At 34.0% G+C, this 21,648-nt stretch overlaps 1 protein-coding gene across 1 annotated transcript; it reads left to right on the forward strand.

The window, feature by feature from the left end:
• The first annotated feature begins 2,832 nt into the window (after positions 1 to 2,832).
• On the forward strand, positions 2,833 to 20,010 carry LOC126723346 (NAD-dependent malic enzyme 62 kDa isoform, mitochondrial). Its single transcript, XM_050426699.1, has 19 exons — positions 2,833 to 3,172; positions 3,288 to 3,384; positions 4,553 to 4,671; positions 6,755 to 6,922; positions 7,011 to 7,139; positions 7,372 to 7,432; positions 9,369 to 9,472; positions 9,583 to 9,666; positions 10,601 to 10,707; positions 11,332 to 11,443; positions 13,740 to 13,853; positions 14,615 to 14,680; positions 16,704 to 16,776; positions 16,913 to 16,999; positions 17,359 to 17,413; positions 17,493 to 17,564; positions 18,026 to 18,088; positions 18,205 to 18,319; positions 19,384 to 20,010. The coding sequence occupies exons 1-19, from the start codon at positions 2,975 to 2,977 to the stop codon at positions 19,456 to 19,458; spliced, it is 1,899 nt and encodes a 632-aa protein (XP_050282656.1). The 5' UTR covers positions 2,833 to 2,974; the 3' UTR covers positions 19,459 to 20,010.
• Positions 20,011 to 21,648: the final 1,638 nt, after the last annotated feature.

The following is a 21,648-nucleotide window of genomic DNA, read 5'->3' on the forward strand; positions in this document are numbered from 1 at the left end:
GTTTTTTAGGCTTAAAAAACCGGTTTTCATCCCGGTTCCTAGTTTTTACAGTCCGACCTCCCAGTCCGATTCGATTCTGAAAACCTTGTGTCTAACGAGTTTGTAAGTTACAGAGTTATTTTGTTTATGAGCATGTGAAAAACTCTAATAGATTGAAAAGACCCTACAAAAATCTTCACATCATAAATCAAAAGACCATAAGGAGCTAGAGAGCTTCAACATGTAAAGAGAATTTGAGAGCTTTAACAGCAACTAAGGCTTCTTGGTTACACTCTTTGCAAACACTGTTCTATTTACTGATGATTTTTTTGAAAATCCATTTGTTTTCCAGTATTTGGCTGTGATCTTAAAATGCTTAAAATTTCCTCTAAAACCATTTTAAGACATTTGATTCGTACAGAAAATTAACATAGCTAATTTAACAAATCTAACATAATGAAGAGTAAATCCACAATACCAAACTTCTAACAAAGTATAATCTCACAAAATTTAACAAAAAATGGATAGAAAATACATAACACCAACAACAATCCAGCCCATATCCAGTTGATCACCCAAAAAAAAAAAAAAAAAAATCTCATAATAATTTCAATATTTTCACACACTTTAACAACAAATACTTTTCCATATCTAAATGTCACTAGATCCGATCAATTAAACTAATCTCATCATTTCAACATGACACAAATATGACTCATTAACATGAATTATCACCCCTTATTTATTTATTTATTTTTGCTGTTCATGGATATGGCTTGTACAAGTGCACAGATGCACTGGACACAAGCTTCACCCATTGTTGATAATTTGATAGTTGAGAGATGTAAAATTTTAATTTTAAAAGTCTTTGTTAAAAACATGGTCATAGAAGATGCCAATTGAATTACAAAACTTAGTTTTAGACACTTATATGTATTGTATCATATCTAGTACATAAATACATTAGACACAAGTTTCACCGGTTATTAAAAATTCGATAGTTGAGAGAGAGAGTTAAGATTTGAATCTTAAAAGTCCATAATGAAAACATGAACACCAAAAATACCAATTGAACTACAAAACTTGTAAACCACCTTAAAAAAAAAAAAAAAAAAAAAAAAAAAAAGAGTAGATTCCTCGTCTAAATAGTTCAGCACTCCCCATTCTTGTCCACAATTGGGCAGTTAAAGCCCAATAAATGGGCCGAGAAAATTGTTACGCAGAGAGACCAATAAGGAAAGAGAAGCATCTCTTCTCTTCCGTCAGCATCTTCCCATAAATTGACTACCAGCTATAATTCACAACCCTTTTTTTTTTTTTTTTTGAAAAATTCAACTGGTAAATTTTTTAATGTTTTTTTTAGAATTAACTTTTTAATGTTTGAATAAAAAATTTAAATTTAATCTCATTTACGCTAAAAATTAATTTAATATTTTATTCTAATCTATATATATATATATATATATAATCGAAACCTTTGAAACTCCTACAATTTTCCACATCATCATTTTAATTTTAAAAAAATTTTAATTTTTAAAAGTAAATAGTGAGAGAGTCCTAACAGGAGTCTCTTATATATATATATATATATATATTTTTTATATATATATAAGAGACAAAATCTTTGAAAACTCTAAAGCAATCTTCTTTGTCCGTCTCCACTAAAAGAGAAAACCCTAAGCTTCAATTTCTTTGGTACGCTTGCTATTGTTTTTTCTCTTTTTTGTGAATTAGTTTTTTTTGCTTTTGTTTTGTATGAAGTAGTACTTTACAATATATAATATATATATATATATATATAGACAAGTATTGTAGTAAGTTTGCTAACTTTTTGTGTGGTTCAAAAATGTTATATTTTATATTATTTTAGATTCTATAACCTTAAGCTTTACCTTATGGAGACGTATGTACAAGTTTTCAATTCCTTTTGTGTGAATATTTTCTCACAGCTGTGGAGTAAAGTATATGCACCATATGTTATCTTATGTTTTCTCTTGTGGTGTCATACTTCTTTGTTTATTAATTAAAGATTATGTTGGAAGCCTATATTATTTGCACCTTCAAAGTGTTCAACAATGTTTAAACCATATTTTTCATCAATTAGGAAGAATTGGATAAAAAAAACTTAGAAAAACTTTCCATCCTTACTGAAATTGTCTCACAATAATGACTTTTTTTTTGTTTTGTTTTTATAATTTGTAGGTTCTGAATGTTTTGATTTTTAATTTTATTGTCTTTTGAAAGTTTGACCATTTAAATTTTTGGGTTCAATTTTTTGCAATATTTGAAACAGTTTAACAAATTTCAACTGTTATAACTATGAATTATTCTCTTGAAGGTAACCTATCTTTCTCTTATATTTCTCTATTTGGTAGTCATATATATTTTGTTTTATTTCAATAATTTCTAGGCAATATCAGTAAATTTTTTGATTTTTTTTCCCCTTTCGAACGTTTTAACATCAGAACTTTTTAGTTATTTTTTGTTCAATATCTAAATTTGGCTTATTCATCAAATTGTATCTCAAAAAGATAGGAGCAATTCACGCAATAGTATAGTTTCATAATCAATTTAAAATTTTATAAAATTATTTTAGTCTATTATAAATAGGTAAGTTCCCGTACGTTGCACGGTTTCCGACTAGTGTTAAAAAATTATCATAAAAAATGTTCACCATAAGTTAAAACTTAAAAAAAAAAAAAAAAAAAAAAAAAAAAAAAACATATATTATTAACAGTGGGTGAACACTCCGCATTTGCCTAAAGTCAAAATCAACCAAAAAAAAGTCCCGACCCTACAAAAACACGGCCGCATTCACTGCAGTGAACCAGTAACAGACTGAAAAATAAAACGTACATATCCACTTTGCAATCATTCCCTTTTTTTTTACTTCTTTCTGCTACTGAAAAAACCAAACTAAAACTTTTCTTCTTTTCTTCTCTACCACTAGGGCACACACAGAATCTTCATCTTTCTCCACAGATTTCAAAAGAAAATGTCAAACTTTTCCAATCAGATCAGAGCCTCTTCGGCTCTAATCAAACGGCTTAAACACCACCACCACCACCACCGAAGTAGTAATCCGCTGCTGCTGCTAATGCAATCCAGATCCTACACTACCAACGAGTGTCATCGTCCAGCCATCGTTCAAAAACGCAGCCTCGACATTCTCCATGATCCTTGGTTCAATAAAGTATAACAATTTTCTTCTTTCTTTCAATTCACATTTAATCAAATTCTTGACTTTTTTTTTTTTTTTTTTTGTTTCGTTAATTGAAATTGATTTGATTGTGAACAAAAAAAATTAGGGAACGGCGTTTTCAATGACGGAACGGGATCGGCTTGATCTTCGGGGACTTCTGCCTCCAAATGTCATGACTCCAGAGCAGCAAATTGAGCGCTACAGTAAGTACACACACACACACACACACATATATATATATTTATTTTTATTTTTTGGTGAGTTACTGTTAAAATAGAAAGAAGAAAATGAAATGATGTAGATAGAACTGTAACAAGAGAATTAACGTGGTTTTAATCCGATTGTCACTTGTTTACAAACCATGAAACAATTACACGATATTGCTATTTTAGGCGCATGATAATCGCATATGCAGTGTCTATGTGTAAGAGGAATATTATTTGAAAACGACGCCTATTTTGGGAGCCTGAAAGAGCGTTTTTAAACCCAAAATTCTATTTTGCAATAAGAGAAATGATATGTCCACAATATTTTCACAACATTTTTACAACAAATCCTAAGTAGTAGGTTGTTAGTGGTGGTTATTTTTGAGGCAAAAAAGTAATTTTAGTGTTAGGTTCAAATTTGAACTAATAACAATTAACCACCTGTGATTTGTTGTAAAAATGTTATGGACGTAACATCTCTCTATTATAAGTCCTCGTAGCTTTATTATGAACGCTCATTTTAAACTCGTAACACAGTTTTGCAACGGCCTATACAAACGCACCCGTCAGTTTCTTTAATTATTGATTGATGTTGTATGTGCAAGAGGAATCGAGAATCAAATGAGCACTAGTTTGCTTCACTGTCTAGTGGGTAGAAATATCTGGTATTTTTTTGTGTTTGGGGGGTATCTTGGGTGATGCCTAGGAATGTGATTGAGATGCTAGAGTATTGACAAGGAAGATTTCGCTGACATAAAGTCTCAAAGATTTGGAGGTATTTGTGTCATGTGGAGATTTTGGCGAGAGAGAGAAATAGAAGAATGGTTTGACGGAGTTGAGAGTTCTAATCATGCTATCAAACTGAGTTTATTGAGGTCCCTTTATGATTGGTGTGTCACGTGTGCCTTAAGCGGAATTCCCACTTTGGATTCTCTTGATTTTTAAGAGCACTTGGTTATATGATTGTAATACTTTATGAGCGGTCTGCTATGCATTCTGTGTGCTTTTGAATAAAATTATTTTTTACTTATATAAATAATGTTTACCCCACAGGTTTAGGGTGCTTTAATAAATTTATTACTCCTTTACTAAATTTCTCATTTTTCCAAGCTAGCATTTTTTTTTTGTTTCAGCAATTTTTTTGCTGGTTTTTGTTAATTGACAGTGGTTGACTTGAAGAGGCTTGAAGTGCAAGCAAGAGATGGACCATCTGATCCAAATGCTCTGGCGAAATGGCGGATACTTAACCGGTTGCATGATAGGAATGAGGTTATGTACTATAAGGTGGGTTGAAAACTTTATTCCTTTATATCTACTCTATATTGACGTGCATATATCATTGGAAATTAGTGTTATAGTACTTCTTAATTAAGTGATTATCTAAAATAGTTGCTAAAATTGCCTGTGTGGAGTTGTTTTGATCTTTATACTTTAGTAACGAGTAGATGATTTGACTATTTTAGGTATAAGAAATGGAAGACTCCCCATTTTTTTTTTTTTTTTATATGGTGTGGTATAGAAGGAAATTTCATAAAATTCATTTAACATCCTGCAACTTTAGTTATTTGTTAGTCAGGCTTGCAGGTCAGTGTTGGTTGCATATCTGTTCAGTTTAAAAAGTTTTATGAATAATATCTTTTGCTGTAATTGTGTTACCATTTGCCACCTTGATTACTACTATTAACTCAGGTGTATGGCTCAAAAAGATGTCAATTTTATCTTCAATTTCAGGGTCCTTGGTCCTTGTTCTTTATCCTTTTTTATTCTGAGTTGATTCCCCTCTTGTGGATATTGTACATGTTAATTAAGTTAATAACACAGAGAGTATAAGATTGGATAAGATAGAATGGTCGAGAGGAATATATGTGGCCGACCTGGTTTTCCTCTAGCCCTCAAGCTCTCAGAAGGAACAGAAACCTCCAACAAAGATCCACCCCTAAGAAAATAGGTTTAAGCATAAGCAACCTAAATAGAGCCAAAAATTACCAAAATGATTCCATATAAACCTTATATCAGAAGCATTATTCCATATAAGCCTACCTTGTCTTGTAAAATGCTCCTGGCGGTCCTGCAGAAGTGAGCACCATAGCCATTAGGATCAGGAGCTCTGAATCCATTCAAAGAAAACAGCACAGCTAAGCTCTTCATCTTAAATATAATGTGCATGCCCTAGATTATTCGGTTATTCCCCATTTTTTTTCATGATAAAGAAACCGCCAAAGTTGTGGGTGGCACCTCCTCCCCACCTTGGACTTACAAGTTGTGTGTTCAAAAGTAGAAAACACACTTTTGGGTTATTGTCATTGAGTCATATTAAGGAAGGCAAGGGGGAAAAAGGAGAAATGTGATGAGGAAAGGAAGCGCAGCAGAGAGAGAGAGAGAGAGAGAGAGAGGTTTTGAGGCAGGGTGCTATCCTCTACTGATATTGAATCCCTGTTTTGCCTGTGTATATTTTCTATACTTGAACAGTTTTCTTACAGAATAAAGACAGATTGTTTGATGCCCAAATAAAAAAAGTTTCTGAATTAAAAAAAAAAAAATTAAAATACAAGAAAAAATTGACGTGGAAACTGCATTTAAGAGCCAAGCAGAATGCTGCAATCACTAATATGTGGCACACATGGGCTACAAAATTGGAAGGAAAGGAACTCTTTAGGTGTAAAACATGATATAATCTGCTGAGAGAAGCATGGTGCACACTCACATACCCACTTAATACCCCTTCTGCCTGCCTTGGTCCAATAGGTGTCATTTTTCCATGTTTAAAATAAAAAAGAACAATTTTTTCTTCACATTGAAACATAATAGTGATGCAATGAAGCCTAGTTCTACTGCCTTGTAAAACCTTCAAATAAGAACTTCAGTATGACATATTCTTTACCACTGTTATCACTTCCACCAGGCAACTATCATATGTTACTTCTTCCAAGATACTGGCATGCCATCACCATCACCATCACCATCACCATCATAATAGTGTGCACAGTGAGCCTTCTTTTAATGAGGACATTTGTCTCTTCATTAGCTTTGCCCTTATATTGATTTTGGGTTTCTAAGGAATGATGCTGGTGTGGACTTTGTCCTGTGTCAAATACTCTGCCATGTTTTCTCAAATGGCACTTCCACCCACAATATAGAATGGGGGCGGAGGGCGACGTCGTGGGTTCAATACCCATTGGGTAGGTGTGTGACTTAACCATTAACAATAAATCATATTCATGCTACCGCACTTCCATCAAAATATTGACCTTATGTTATTGTTTGCATTTCCTGCTGTTTGGGGTGGTTGCAAACATTCTATACAGCTAATCTTATGGATTTCATTGTTTAACAGTTGAAGTCATGACTTCATTTCTGAAATGGACAGGTTTTGATCAACAACATTGAGGAATATGCGCCTATTGTTTATACTCCAACTGTAGGTTTGGTTTGCCAGAATTACAGTGGCTTGTTTCGAAGGCCTAGGGGAATGTATTTCAGTGCGGAAGATCGTGGAGAAATGATGTCTATGGTTTATAACTGGCCAGCTGATCAGGTTTTCTGTTATTGACATTGAGAATCATTATTATTAATTATTGATTTATTTTAATTTCCTGATAAGTATTAAAAAACTTGGTCTGCAGGTTGATATGATTGTTGTCACGGATGGAAGCAGAATACTGGGTCTAGGAGACCTTGGAGTTCAAGGAATTGGAATTGCGATTGGGAAGCTGGATCTATATGTTGCTGCGGCAGGGATAAACCCTCAAAGGGTATTTCTTGGTTTATGTATCATATCTTTCTATTGCGATAGTTTTATGCATTTATATGAATTTACGCATCCAAAAACACATGCAAAAAAGTAGACTTTCTTGAGTATTATTGTGAATGATGTTGTCAAATATGCATAAACAAAACTTTGATGCATGAATAATAAAAATTTTAAATTAACAACTCAACTCAACTTAGCCTTAATCCCAACTAATTGATTTTACCCTGCTATAGGTACTTCCTGTCATGATTGATGTGGGAACTAACAACGAGAAGCTGCTGGAAGACCCCTTGTGTAGGTTCTTCTTCATTCATTTGTGGTGATGATGTTGCACCTTTTTTTTCGTCATTGCAATTCATTCTCAAATGTGAAGCTTGGTGGGTGAGCTGTGGTAGATTTGAAAGTCCATGCTGCCTTGCATAATAGCTCATGTGTTTTTGGTTCAAAATTTAAACTATAGAATCTTTTGCTGTTAGCTGAATGTTGGCATTGGTGGGTTGATCTACTATTGTCTCTCACATGAGACCTATTCACCCACATCATATTGGCTGGCATTTTTTTTCTTCATGCCTCATAGCATGGACATTTTAATTAGGCTAAAATGCAAAACCCACCCTCTATGTTTCACCGTAATTCATTTTAGTCCTCTAAGTTTCAAGTTTATTCAAGGCTTCTCCATGAACTTCTGTTAAATGTTGCGGATAATTGTTCAAATTTTTAATTTTTTTTCTTCAAATTTTTTAAATTAAAAAAATTCAATTAATCATTGAAAAATATTTTCCAGAATTTAAATGAAGGCGATGGAGAGGCCTTAATTGAATAAATTTGAAACTTAGAGGACTTAAATGAATGAAAGCAAAGTTAGAAGACTGAAATGAATTTTGGTGAAACTTAGAGGGTGAGTTTTGCATTTTAGCCTTTTAATTATGTCTATGAATCTTGCACCCTGTTTTTGCTCAGTTACATTCCCTATATTTGCCCTTTTTATTCAATAATGCCAAATTGGAGCTTAGGCTTTGAAGATGATGTATTTTATACTGCTTGAAAATGCCATGGATTGGGAAGCTTCAGTGAAGTCATTATTATAGAGACAAGAGGAGGGGATGGAATGTGATGGATAGGGAAGCTTCAATGAAGTCATTATTATAGAGACAAGAAGAGGGGATGGAATGTGAGGGTCATGGGGGATTTTAATGATTGGGAGTTAGAAGGGGTGGCTTTATTCCTCCAACTGCTAGAATCTCATATGTTCCCATTAGGGAGGGGGGAGATTAGATGAGGTGGAAGTTGAAGAGTGGTGGGGATTTTAGTGTTCGATCTTCTTATGAGGCGTTACGGGGCTCACCCCGTGTTCCTTTGGAGGGCCATATGGGGAGCTAAGGCTCCTCAAAGAGTTTCCTTCTTTGTGTGGATAGCAGCATGGGGAAAATCCTTACTTGAGGGTGGAGATCAGATGAGGTGGAAGTTGAAGAGGAGTGAGGATTTTAGTGTTCGATCTTCTTATGGGCATTATGGGGCTCATCCCTTGTGTCTTTCCTTTGTAGGGCCATATGGGGGGCTAAGGCTCCTCAAAGAGTTTCCTTTTTGTGTTGACAGCAACTTGGGGGAAAATCCTTACTTGTGAGAACCTTCTCAAGGGGGAATTTCCAATTGTGAGTTGGTGGTGGATGTGCTGATGTAGTGGGGAGATGGTGGACCATCTTCTGTTACATTTGTAGTGTGGCATTTGAGTTGTGGAGTTTTGTTTTTAGATCATTTGGAATTCAATTGGTATTACCGGGCAAGGTTGTTGAGCTATTATGTGGGTGGTGGATTTGGGGAGGGAAAGAAATCTAGAATCTTGTTCCTTTATGTTTGTTGTGGACTATATGGCGGGAAAGAAACTGACGAACTTTTGAAGATGTGGAAACCACGAGGAGTCAATTGCTAGCAACTTTTACTAGCTCCTTATATGAGTGGTCTTATGCATTGGGTTCTACAGATAGTAAATTCCATTGAGTCATTCATTGAGTCATTACCTTTGTAGATAATATTTTTCATTTTATTTCTTTATGCTTCTTCATGTCATTTTTTACATATAGTATAAAATTATTCTTGCCTATAAAAAAAATCATCTAAAAAGTTGTATTTACTTTCATTATTATTATTATTATTTTATTTTAAATTTTTATTGTCTACATGAATGCATAAGTCCCACTTAAAAATAAAATTTTTTATTTTTGATTATCAGATTTGGGACTGCAAGAAAACCGTCTTGATGGTGATGAGTATGTTGCTGTCATTGATGAATTCATGGAGGCAGTGTTTACTCGATGGCCGAATGTGATTGTGCAGGTAATTCAAATGTTGCGTATGCTAATTTAATCACTAGTAGTTGGAATGCATGATGACATTTCTTTTATTATTATTAAAGGATGAGATAAAAGACACTTGGGTTTGTGCAGTTTGAAGATTTCCAAAGCAAGTGGGCCTTTAAGTTGTTGCAGCGTTATAGAAATACATACAGAATGTTTAATGATGATGTCCAGGTAATTAAATTCTTGGTTATATCAAAGCATCTCATTATTTTTACTCACAGCAATATCCACCTACATAAATTTAATCTTTCTCAACCTCTCATGTCACATATCCACCTTCATAAATTTAATCTTTCTCAGCCATTCATGATAATGACAACATTTCTGTTGCTTAATGTTTTAAGCTTTGATGATAAAACCTATTATGAATACTAATGGTACCATGCATCTATGAAACTTATGGTCAACATAGCACAGCATTCTTATGTGTTAATATTGTTGCTGGTATTTATGTGATCATATACGTCGCGAAGATAATTGTTTCTGTACAATTGTACTAATTTCTAATGCTAGAAACATCCTTTTGGGACTCACCATGCCATCTTGCGTCAATTATAATTGAGTTCTACGTACTTGAATTATTCAGTAAATACTTCATCAGAAAGAAAAAAGAGCTATTGGGAACTGATTGTCAAACATGGCTTTTAAGCTCCAGTCATTTTACAAGACCAATACTTACACTTAGGGTAGAAAAATGCATATCAGCAATAAGGGATTGGTAATCAATAACAAGTCTGGCACAAAAACGAGCATGTAAACTTTAGCATGTACAAAAGCCAGAAGATGAACTGGTACAAGCATCTGTATGTCAAGGAGGTATAGTTAATTAATATCTCTTATTATAATCTTTCTTCTATGTCATTTGTATCAATTTTTTAACCATGGCATGAATCTCTTTGTGATTATAGTGAGTGGTGTTTGTATGTTTGCCTCTGTACCTTTTGTGGATATTGTTTTCTATTGTTTCATTGATGAGTATATGCTTTTACGAATTTAAAGATCTGAGATATAAGACATAGACCACGTTAATTTGTATTAGATTTCAACATTTAGGAATATGAATGTCAATTACTACTGGCATGCTTTGAATTCATTCGTCTTACAGGGAACTGCAGGAGTTGCTATTGCTGGACTTTTAGGAGCTGTTAGAGCACAAGGAAGGCCAATGATAGACTTTCCAAAGCAAAAGATTGTCGTCGCTGGTGCTGGAAGGTTAGGCTTTTCATTTATATAATGGAGAAGAATTTATATATATTTTTTTTTATTTTTTTATTCTTTTTTTTGGGGGGTTGAAGAAGAAATGGTTATGGAACATAATCCCAATAATAAATTTTTTGCCCTGGGAAATCAGACTCTACTTAATACCATTTGGAAGTTTAGAACGTGCTACTCAAAGAATTACACTCAGATGAGAGCAAGAAGATTAATTTAGTTTTACTTGTTAAAAAAAAAAAGGAAGATATATTTTATCTCAAGAGAACAATTCAATCTTTAGATATAATATAATCTGCGCCTCAAAGACATGCACAAAATCCATAACTGAATTCAGGATATTTAAATGGAGCAGCCGTATAGAAAAGGTGATCTCAGCAGGTTTGTGATGTTCATTTTGTGTGGGTTTGTTTACCATGGTGTTCTCTTCATACACCAATAATCTTGCAACCTGTTGATTGCATTGTTGGGAGGCTTTTTCAGTTGTGCCAATGCTTCTCAAGGATTTAGTTCATCTGCAAATAATGTTGTGTGACCCAACAGTAAAGTTCCTGCATGTTTAGCACAAAATATCAACTTTAAGGTTTTCTTTGCTTATTTATTTATTTATTTTACCGCTTGCAGTGCAGGAATAGGGGTTCTTAACACTGCAAGAAAAACAATGGCAAGGATGTTAGGAAATAATGAGCATGCTTTTGACAGTGCTCAGCGTCAATTCTGGGTAGTTGACGCCAAGGTCAGTAGTCATGCTTCCAAATTCTGTTTCCAACTGTGCTATAAGGTCACAAGTGGCTGTACCATCTGCGATATGGAATTTCTATAATCTAAAATTGTGGATGAATTTTTAAGTTATGGATTGGATACTTTGGATCATTGATATTACACTATGAAAGACCCCTACTTGCAGATTTGTTCTTTTATATCACTAAATGCCCTTGACCAGTATGTAAAATGATTTCCATTGGTATCAATGTGTTACAGAGTATTATTTATCATGCCAAGCTTTACTTCTATAGCCTCATGGTGTTTAAGAGGTTCTTAATTCTAGTTAATGGTAGACCTGCTGATTTTTTCTCAAGTTCCAAGGGACTAAGATAAGAAGACCTGCTGTCTCTGCTCATGTTTATTTTGGATATGGAGGTTCGCAGTGGAATGATAGATCAGACAGATGTTGCTTTTTATGATGGATGGGAGGAACAGGGGTTCTTTGACTGTTTCTCACCTGTTATTTATTGATGATACCACAATTTATTTGTGATCCAAATTGGCGTACATCAGATTCTTGCAGTGTTTTTACATACTTTGAGGCATCAGCAAGTTTGAGGGTGAGCCTAAGAGTGAGATGGTACTCTGAGGGGGCAGTACTGGAGGTGGAAGCTTTATCTACAGTGTTACACTTAGGTGAGTTCACTGCAGTTGACTTATTTGGGTTTGCTGTTGGGATCTTCATTTAGAGCTCATAGTGCATGAAATGGCATTGGGAACAGGGAGAAGAGACTAGTAGGGTGGAAGAAACTATATCTCTCTAAAAAGGGGGGAGGGGGGGTCGAATTACTTTGATCAAGAGCTCTTTGTTGAACTTGCCAATTTACTTAGTGATAGCAGCAAACTTTGGCATTGGCAGCGAGAGTTAAAATTAGGGCTTTGATACCATATTGTCTCGGGAAGTGTGTTTTGGAATTTCAAAGTTAATTACCCTGACACACATAAATATTATTTATATATGAGTGATTACATTGATATTATTATTTGGCCCCTAACTTAATAGAAACTCATAACATGTCTCTTTTCACAATGCCTATGAATGTCGTTAATCTTATGAAAAAATCACACCAGGGTTTTTTTTTGGGGGGGTGGGAGGGAGGGGTGGAAAATACCCAAATTTGCCAAAAGCTTTGTAGCTTAACTAGTTGGAATCTCCTACGGTTTCCAATGGAAACTTCTAGGGTTCAAATACCCCCTCCCTTGTTGTAACTATCAAAAGTATGTTCTCTGCTGTATAAAGTTGGGTTGGGGATTTAAAAATTGAGCTTGTTTAAAAAGGCATTGTTAGGGAAGTGGGTATGGAGGTTCACTAAGGAGAATGAGTATTTATGGAAGCGACTGGTGTCAGTAAAATATGGCAAAGGGGATTGAACGTCTAATACACGGTGGGAGTTTGGAAGACCATAAACGCTGGGTGGTATTCGTTATTTGTTAGATATCAAGTAGGGGATGGTAGCAGAGTTGAATTTTGGCATATCTTTGGTGCACTAATACTACCCTGGAAGTTAAACAAAAATGAATTCTTTAGTGTGCATTCGTAATATGAGGCCTTAAGAGGGAATGGTACATTGGGTTTGCCTTGGAGGGCAATATGGAGGGTAAAGGCTACATTGAGAGTGGCATTTTGTGGGTGGACAGCTTCTCAGGTGAGGATTCTAACAATAGACAATCTTATAAAATGGAAGATGTTTGTTGTGAACCAATGTGTTATTTACAAATAGGATGGAGAGTCTGTGGATCAATTGCTTCTGCATTGCCCAATAATGAGGGAGTTAAAAGAATTTTAGTTTTGATGCATCTGGAGTCAAGTGGGTGATGCCTAAAGTTGTATGAGGAGTGTTTCGATACAGGCACTGAAGACCTATTTCTTTTAGAGATAGGGTAAGGAATATGGCTCCCTTGTGTTTTGATGTGGCACATTTGGAGGGAATGAACTAAGAGGACTTTTGAGAGGCTAGAATTGAATATTGAGTGGTTAAAAGACCAAATTGTTGTGTCCTTATTATATTGGGATGTCTTTAGATGGGCGGAGGCCTTTGAATTCATTTGATTGTATTGACTTATTGTACTATTGATGTGAAGGGTTTTCAATGAGTATAGAACCGGTATACTCCATGCTGCCCCCTAGTTATGTATCTGTAGTTCAATACAATTGGTTTTACTTATATGAAAAAAAGAGGCCTCCTTTCTTGTAATGCTGGTCTTTATCCTCACTCATTAATATTGGCTGGATATGATAATTAGACTTTGTATTTTGTCTTGTCTAGGGTCTGATAACAGAAGATCGTGAAAACATTGATCCAGATGCACTTCCGTTTGCAAGGAAGGTCAATGAAATTAATCGCCAGGAATTATGGGAAGGCGCAAGTCTTGTGGAAGTGGTTTGTGAAATTCTCACTTAGTTCTAATTAGTGAATTTATTTTATTTTATTTTATTTTATATATATACTTATCTCCGGTATTTGATTGTAATGCTATTATGTGCTCTATATACAAATTTGCTTTGTTCTTTTGGTATATATTTTGCTTGTGTTAGGTTATTGAAAATTGATTGATGTAACTGGATTTGAGACCTAGCCTTCCCCATATGTATATATATTTCTTTGCCAAGCACCAAGCTTTCCTGGTAATGAGGGATTCTGAAGCTATTCACTCAATGGGAAAGCAGCAATACAGAAGCTCTCTCTCTCTCTCACTCACTCTTGTGCTCACCTAATTTTGACCTCCTACAAAAATAAGAGGCATATGAGGGAATTAAATAACAATAAAGCTGAGGTTTGTAAGAGTTTAATCAGGAAAAAAATTGAGATTGGTAATTTAAGCTGATATTACTTATTATCAAGAACTGTTATTATTCTTCTGATAAACAAGTTTTATTGTTGTTACTTGTGCATTTCGATTAGCTTCTTTTTGCAGCTTATGTGCAACTTTTTAAAGCCTCAATTTTTTCTAGGTACAACTGTACTTTTGCCAAATAAGCAAATCAAAACCAACTCTCAAGTATGATACACATGCGTAAATTAAAAGGGAAAGAATGTCATTTTGAATTGGGAATATTGTCTAATTGCAGAACATTTAAACTGTCTGCCTTATCATTGTTTACCACAGTACTGATCCATCTTGCCTAATCTTTGCTAATCAGGTACAGAAAGTGAAGCCTGATGTGCTTCTTGGATTGTCTGCAGTTGGGGGTTTGTTCTCAAAAGAGGTACCTAGAAAGGATTCATATTGTTCATTAATGAAAGTTTTGTCCTGTTTTTATTAGACTATTATATTAATGTATGAAACTCTTTGGGTATATATACCCTTTCTTGATCCTGCTTTAGAGATTATTATCCATTTTGGGAGTGGTTAGTAAATGTTATAGAGTTTGGCCTTTCTTGTCATTGTGACTGTGTGCTTATGTTTTTTAACTATGAACTTGCAAAAAGATTTAGGCTTAGTACATGCCAAGTCTGCTCCTCTATATGAAAAATTTTAAAGTGTAGAATATTCCTGTGTATTTGGGATAGACCATAAAGTTTCAAGCTTTAAGGAGTAGAGTTTAATTTTTGTTTGAGTTTAAGAAAACTGTCCAATTGTAAATATCGTAAAAAAAAGTTGTCATCATATTCTTAATTCTTGGGTTTACCTATTAAATATAATAGTTTATTGATGAAAAAAGAGGATAGGCAAAGTTTCAATTTTGGGGAAGATGTTTCATTTGTAAAGTCAATATTTACCTTTTTGCTTCTTTCCATCTTGAGGATTTAATTCTCAAGATTAAATTAAATGAACTACTATTTTTAAAGTTTTACCCCTAAAAAACTACTCTTTTAAACCATAAAAAATGTTATGATGCATAGTCCTTGATGAAATATTAAAAAGAAAGAAAATATAGCTATTCTATCAGTTTAAGAAGCCCCTCGTATGCTATAGCCACGAACTATTTTACAACATTTTTACAAACTATTGATGTGGCAAGTTTTTATTAGTTCTAATAGGGTCCACTACTAACATCACATTTATGTTTACCAATAATTATTTGAAAATTACTATAGTAAAAATGTTGTGAAATAGTTTGTGTCTGTAGCATTACTTAATTCTAAGAGATACTTATATAAATTAATATGTAAATAAATAATTTAACATCATGTTATGCTAATTTTTAGTTTAAAAGATTAAAAATAAATGATAAAGGGCATAGAATATGTCAAAAATAAGAAAACTTCTAAAAAGCTATTAATTTTATATAGAGAAAGTGAGTGAGAGAGGGAGGATTTTAAAAGCTAAAAAAGTATCTCATGGTATTCATACCGGATGCGTGTTGGATACTGATATGGCTGTATGCCTGAAACATTTGTGCTTCCTAGGTTCTAAATGGAGTTGGATTGGATTCTTCTTAGTTTGATTTCCCACATTAGTTACTAGATTATTCTTGTTCCTGACTTTTAGTTGCCATTTGAGGTGGCTGGAGACCATTGATGATGTATACTGCAAGTCCTGGAAAAAAATTTAAAAGATACATCTATGCTTTTACTCTTAGGCTCTTAGCTTCTTTTGTGTTGCATGAAAAAGAAGCTGTTTGATCTGTTTTTTTATGAGAAGGTTGTACAGAATTTATCTAGCCCAATTATTTTTATGGTGCAATTCGTAAAATGAAACTTTGTGGGTAAAATATGACCATGCATGTTGCCCTCATAAAGCTTGGGCACATGGTAGTGAAAGCAGTTATCTAGGAGGCAAATGCTAAGTTTGGGAAGATATTTTCATTTTATATTTTCAATGGTATCTTGTCAATTGCGTCTGTTAATCGTATTATGTAAACAGTATTTTGTTAGCCAAGTACCTTAAAAACTTTTACTAACACTTTGTCCGGGTTGAGGGAAGATGGAGAAAAAGTAAAGATGGGGGAGGGAAAAGGCAGGGAGGATAAGAAAAATCCTTTGTTTGGTTGGAGAGAAATGGAGTGAGGAAAAGGAAAATTGATGGATTGTTTTTAATTGGGCTCACATTTTTCTTTCTTCCCAAATTGGAAAGAAATGAGAGGAAAGAGAGTTTGTGCAGGGGTATCCACATTAGGTTTCTTTTTTCCTTTCCTTTCTTCTTTGTGAACCAAACACTTTAAAGGAAAAGTACTCTCCTTTCCTTACCTCTATACTCTTCCCTCCCACTCCATTTTGCCAAACATGGTGTAAGTTTCTGACAACTGACTTTTTCCTGCAAAATTTGATATGATGCATTCATTTCAGGTATTAGATGCCCTTAAAGGTTCAACTTCAACAAGACCGGCCATATTTGCAATGTCAAATCCTACAAATAATGGTATAGATCTTTCATTTTCTTCCTTTTTTACAGTAGATAATTATTTTATGGTAATTCACATTTGTTCACAACTTTGACCATTACTTATTTGACTTCTATTTTTCCTCCTTTTTTTTTTTTTTTTTTTTTGGGACAGCTGAATGCACTCCTGAGGAAGCATATTCCAGTTTGGGTGAAAATATAATATTTGCAAGTGGAAGCCCATTCAAAGACGTGGATCTTGGTATGTATTAAGGCCATTACATTTGACTGTGTTCTACTTTCATTTAATTAGTATAGTCTTACTTCAAGGTCTCTCCATGAGATTGTAATTGTTACTGAAAAATCAGATTACATGCGTAGTAATTGGAAGTGCAGAAATTGTTATTAGTTATGATATGTTTAATTTAGAACACGTTAGTAAAAATGCACCAGTTGTTACTCGTGAAACTGTTAAATTCACTTATTATTTCTTAGATGGATGAAGAGCGTCTGTGGCTTACATGCTAATTTTGAATCTTTGATAGGGGACTTACAACAGAAATTTCTCTTCAAAATACTTTTATATGATGCAAGAGCCTTAACTACTTTTGACTTCCACAGGAAATGATCGTATTGGCCACTGCAACCAGGGAAACAACATGTACCTCTTTCCAGGGTTAGTTTTATCTAGGGAGATCCAAGCTTGAGTTTCACTAAGTTAACTTTTCATATTAATAACTAGACTGTTTATGCAGCATTGGGCTTGGTACTCTTCTATCTGGCTCCAGGATTATTACTGATGGCATGTTACAGGCTGCGGCTGAGTGGTACTTTATCATATCTCCTTACTCACTGAATTGATATCTTTAGGATGAAAGTTCTAAGCAACTTGAGAATTATACGCCACCAAAACAATGTCTATACCCTTGGCTGCCATCCTCCCAAATATCCTTTAAAGGAAAAAAAAATAGTAATGTTATCATATGTCATTAATTTTGTTATTTTATATTATAAATCACTTGCAGGCTTCAATAAATGTAATAGTCTAATTCATGATTGGTAATCTATGCATCATAATTACCAGCTCTTGTAGCCAACTGGCACCTCTCCCCCTTAAATAAATGGAGGTCTTGGGTTTAACCTTTGCAAGAATTGGGATCTGGGAAGTGGGGAGAGGGTCTCCAACAAAACTAATACAATCTTGTAGATTTTTTTTTTTTTTTCAGTGTCTAATAACCTGCCTTAGCCTCTGATATTGTTTATTCTCTAAATCAATTGCAATATACAGCCTTGCTGCATATATGACTGAAGAGGAGGTTCTCAAAGGGGTTATATTCCCGTCAATATCTAGGTTTGTAATTTAACCATTCCCTTTCATTTTCTGTTTATTTATTACTTATATGAGGCAGTTAGGCAGATTTTATTTCTAGTCTGGTGCATTTCTGATGACCTAAACCATGTTTGCAGTATAAGAGATATTACAAAGGAAGTAGCTGCAGCCGTGGTGAAGGAAGCTATAGAAGAGGATGTAGCAGAAGGATACCGTGGCATGGATGCCCGAGAATTACGGAAACTTAGTCAGGTATATTTTCTGCTGATCATAAATCTTGCAACTATAATATGATCCGAACTTGTTGGATGATACCAACTCGAATCTTGCTTGTTACTTTTGATGTCCTGGTTCACCTTGCATGAATGCCCATAGATACAGAGGAGCAAGTTTAGCATTTTCAACCAATGAAAAAAAGAAAAGAAAAAGGGATGTATAGCATTTTTAGCTTTCTATGTAAGATATCAAGTTAGCATCAACATAAAGAATTTAGTTCAACATATTGTCTGCAACATGTGGTCAATTAAGTTTTTATCATTTGATGGGATTACTTTTTGCTTAGCCTCCAGCCATATTCCAATGTGTTTAATTAAGTTTTGGTATTTGACTTTAGAATTTTGGAAGTCTAATTTTCAAAGGAGATATCCCACAAAGATTTGTTTCCCTCTAAGATACTATCCAAACACACACATTATGCCTTAGATTTTGGCAATTTCCACAACAATAAAGGAAATTAAAAGCAAAACAACAACAGAGAACACCTATCTGGAAAGTGAAAATGCTGGGAGTCTTTGTGGGCTTTTAGCAGGTTTTGTTAAATGGCAAAGGATTGGGAAAATGGCTTTAGTGTGGAGAACAAGAACAAGAGATTATTCCATCATGAATATTGATGAGACCAAAGCAAATGGCCTTAGCATAACAAGCCACTCATGGGCTACACATTCCTTGGTGCTGAGGACATGCTCAAAGGGCAGGGATTACTCAAAATTCTTATATTCTGTCTTGTACTCTAAAGTAGGTGGTTTAATATTTGGCTTATTGACTAATCTTGTATGTAAGGAGTGGGTGTATACATGGTAAGCTGTCATGATAGGCCCCTCTTGGCCATCAATAGGCACTTCTGGGTGTCTAGCCGCAGTTCATAAAAGGTTGATGTCAGGATAAATATTTGGTAGTGTAGAAGTCTTGGACCTCCAATATATGGTTTTTAAAAATAGCTACAGTTCATAAACTTTGAACATCTTTGAATTTAGGGCCTGTTTATAGTTTCAGAACTTTAAATTTTATGATAATATAACTGCATGTCTGTTTTGCAGGAAGAGATTGAAGAATTTGTGAAGAACAACATGTGGAATCCAGATTACCCAACATTGGTTTACCGGAACGACTAACCTCCTACCAAAGCCCCCCATACCCCATACCCTCACAAGAACTGAATAACAGCATTGTTGTATGTAATATTATTTTTTTTTTCTTAATTTATATGTAAATGGCAAAATGCTCCTTAATTATGTTTGGGATGCATGCACGCAGTTCTTTAATTGTGTATCATTGAAGTAACCAAACCAAATGTACTGAAATACTTAACAAAGAAATCTTCATTTCCAAAACACTATGTTTGCGATGGTGTGTTAGCTGGGAGCCTGGGTCGCGCAATGTACATGGAAGAACTGCATAGGATGATAACCGTTTAAACTGGAAGGCAAACTGTAAACGAATCCCTTCAAACAAGAAAAAGTGCAGGCTGAGCTCGTTGTCTACTTGGTTGCCAGTTACAAACAGGTTGGTAAGTCTCAGTCATCTTGTAAGAGATTCTGTCTAAGAAGATTTGACGGAACAAAGAGGGTTACCTTAATCTTGTTTTGTATGTTCACTGTTTTGTTTCCAGATGTTCTAAAATATTGTTCAATAAGTTAATAGATAAATTTCATAATTTTCTTTCATTTTCTTTGTCTGAAAGTCAATATTCCCTTTCTATCCATTTGCTTTATTTAAATTTAAAATAACGAAGAATTAGTTATGGAAATTGATAAACTTTTTTGTAAGACAATACATTAAATGATTCTCTCTTAAAAGTTGGATTTTTTCAGAGGTGAACAAAGTAAAATAAGACTGGGAGAGTTTTTATTTTCTTGGTGAAGGGATTAGATTAATGGGTTAGAATAAATTTTTTTAAAAAAAAGTTAAAAAAAAACACGATTAATCTTATCATTTCGACCAAGAAATAAAAAAGACATTGTAATTTGATGACAAAAAATTATTATAATTTTAAGAGAGAAGAAAAAGTTTTCAAAAGATTGTAGGTTGTCTCAAATGATAATAATTTTTTGTCCTCAAATTTTAATGTCTTTTTTTAGGGCAAAATGAAGGAAAGGATGTCATCAAACTTTATAGGGATGAGGAAGAAAGCAGTGGAATATTTCCTTCATTTTGTTTGGATGATTATTAGGAAAGGAAAAAGGTTGAAACTAGGGGGAACTTTCCTTTCCCTTGTTTGCCAAAAGCCAATGGGGGAAATTTCTGTCTTGAGCTGGGTGTCTTATTCAATACTTCAAAGCTAAACATACGTGTGTTATATAAGGCTCTAGTTGTTTTGGTATGATATCTTTTTTTGTCGGAAAATGTTTTTAGCTGAATACTTTTTATTACTCAAGTTACATGTCTTTAGCTCGAGTTAAAGATTTTTAGGGAAAACTAATTGTTTTATAGGGTTTGATTGTGTTTCAGAAAATGTCCTAAAAAACATTTTTCATCGTTTCGTTTGTATGAAAAATTACAAATATATAAATATACACACACTATATTTTTATACAAATATTAGATAACAATTTTAATTCACCATTTTGAAATATGGATACAAAACCACTAAAATTAACCTAAAAATAAGAACAACCATAATAAAATGGTCATTGAGGCCCATCTTATTTCATTTTTTATCTCATTGTTTTTTTCGAAACTCGTTCTTCAGCTAAATGAGATTTGTGCAAATATGACGATTTCAACAAAGAGGTGAGGAAACAACTAACAAGTAAGCTGAAATATGAAGATATGATCCATAACAAATTAAGCATAATTGCAAACTTTGCAAATTAGTACACATTAAGAAGGGTAAATATGTTGGTTGGTACATATTTCATAGATTGAGAGCTTGTTTGAAAGCTTGTTTCATAAATTCATAGGGTGCTTTGGTTATCATATTTTGGTCATAAATTCATTCGAAGGGCTATATTTTGGGTGCGTGAACTATAAAAATACTCCCAAGATTTGAGAGTATTTTTATTGTGTCTATAAAGCAATGGATATCATTTTTGTTTGTTCTTTGATTTTATTTATTATAATGTATATTTCAAAAGTTTTACATTTCTCTTATTTATTTGCATTTTATTTTACCTTGTACTTTACCATCGTCTTAGAAATTTTTTTCCTACCAAAAAGAATCTCTAACCAAAACCTAAACAGAACATCCATGAAGAGACGTAAGCCCTTTTTACATAATTCCAAAGGCAAGATAGATGGGACAGATACCCAGGTAGGTGGCCCCAGTACACAACTCCTCATGTAGATAGGGGAGAACAAGGGAA

Source organism: Quercus robur, chromosome 4 (genome assembly GCF_932294415.1).
Source record: "Quercus robur chromosome 4, dhQueRobu3.1, whole genome shotgun sequence".
Classification (NCBI taxonomy): domain Eukaryota; kingdom Viridiplantae; phylum Streptophyta; class Magnoliopsida; order Fagales; family Fagaceae; genus Quercus; species Quercus robur.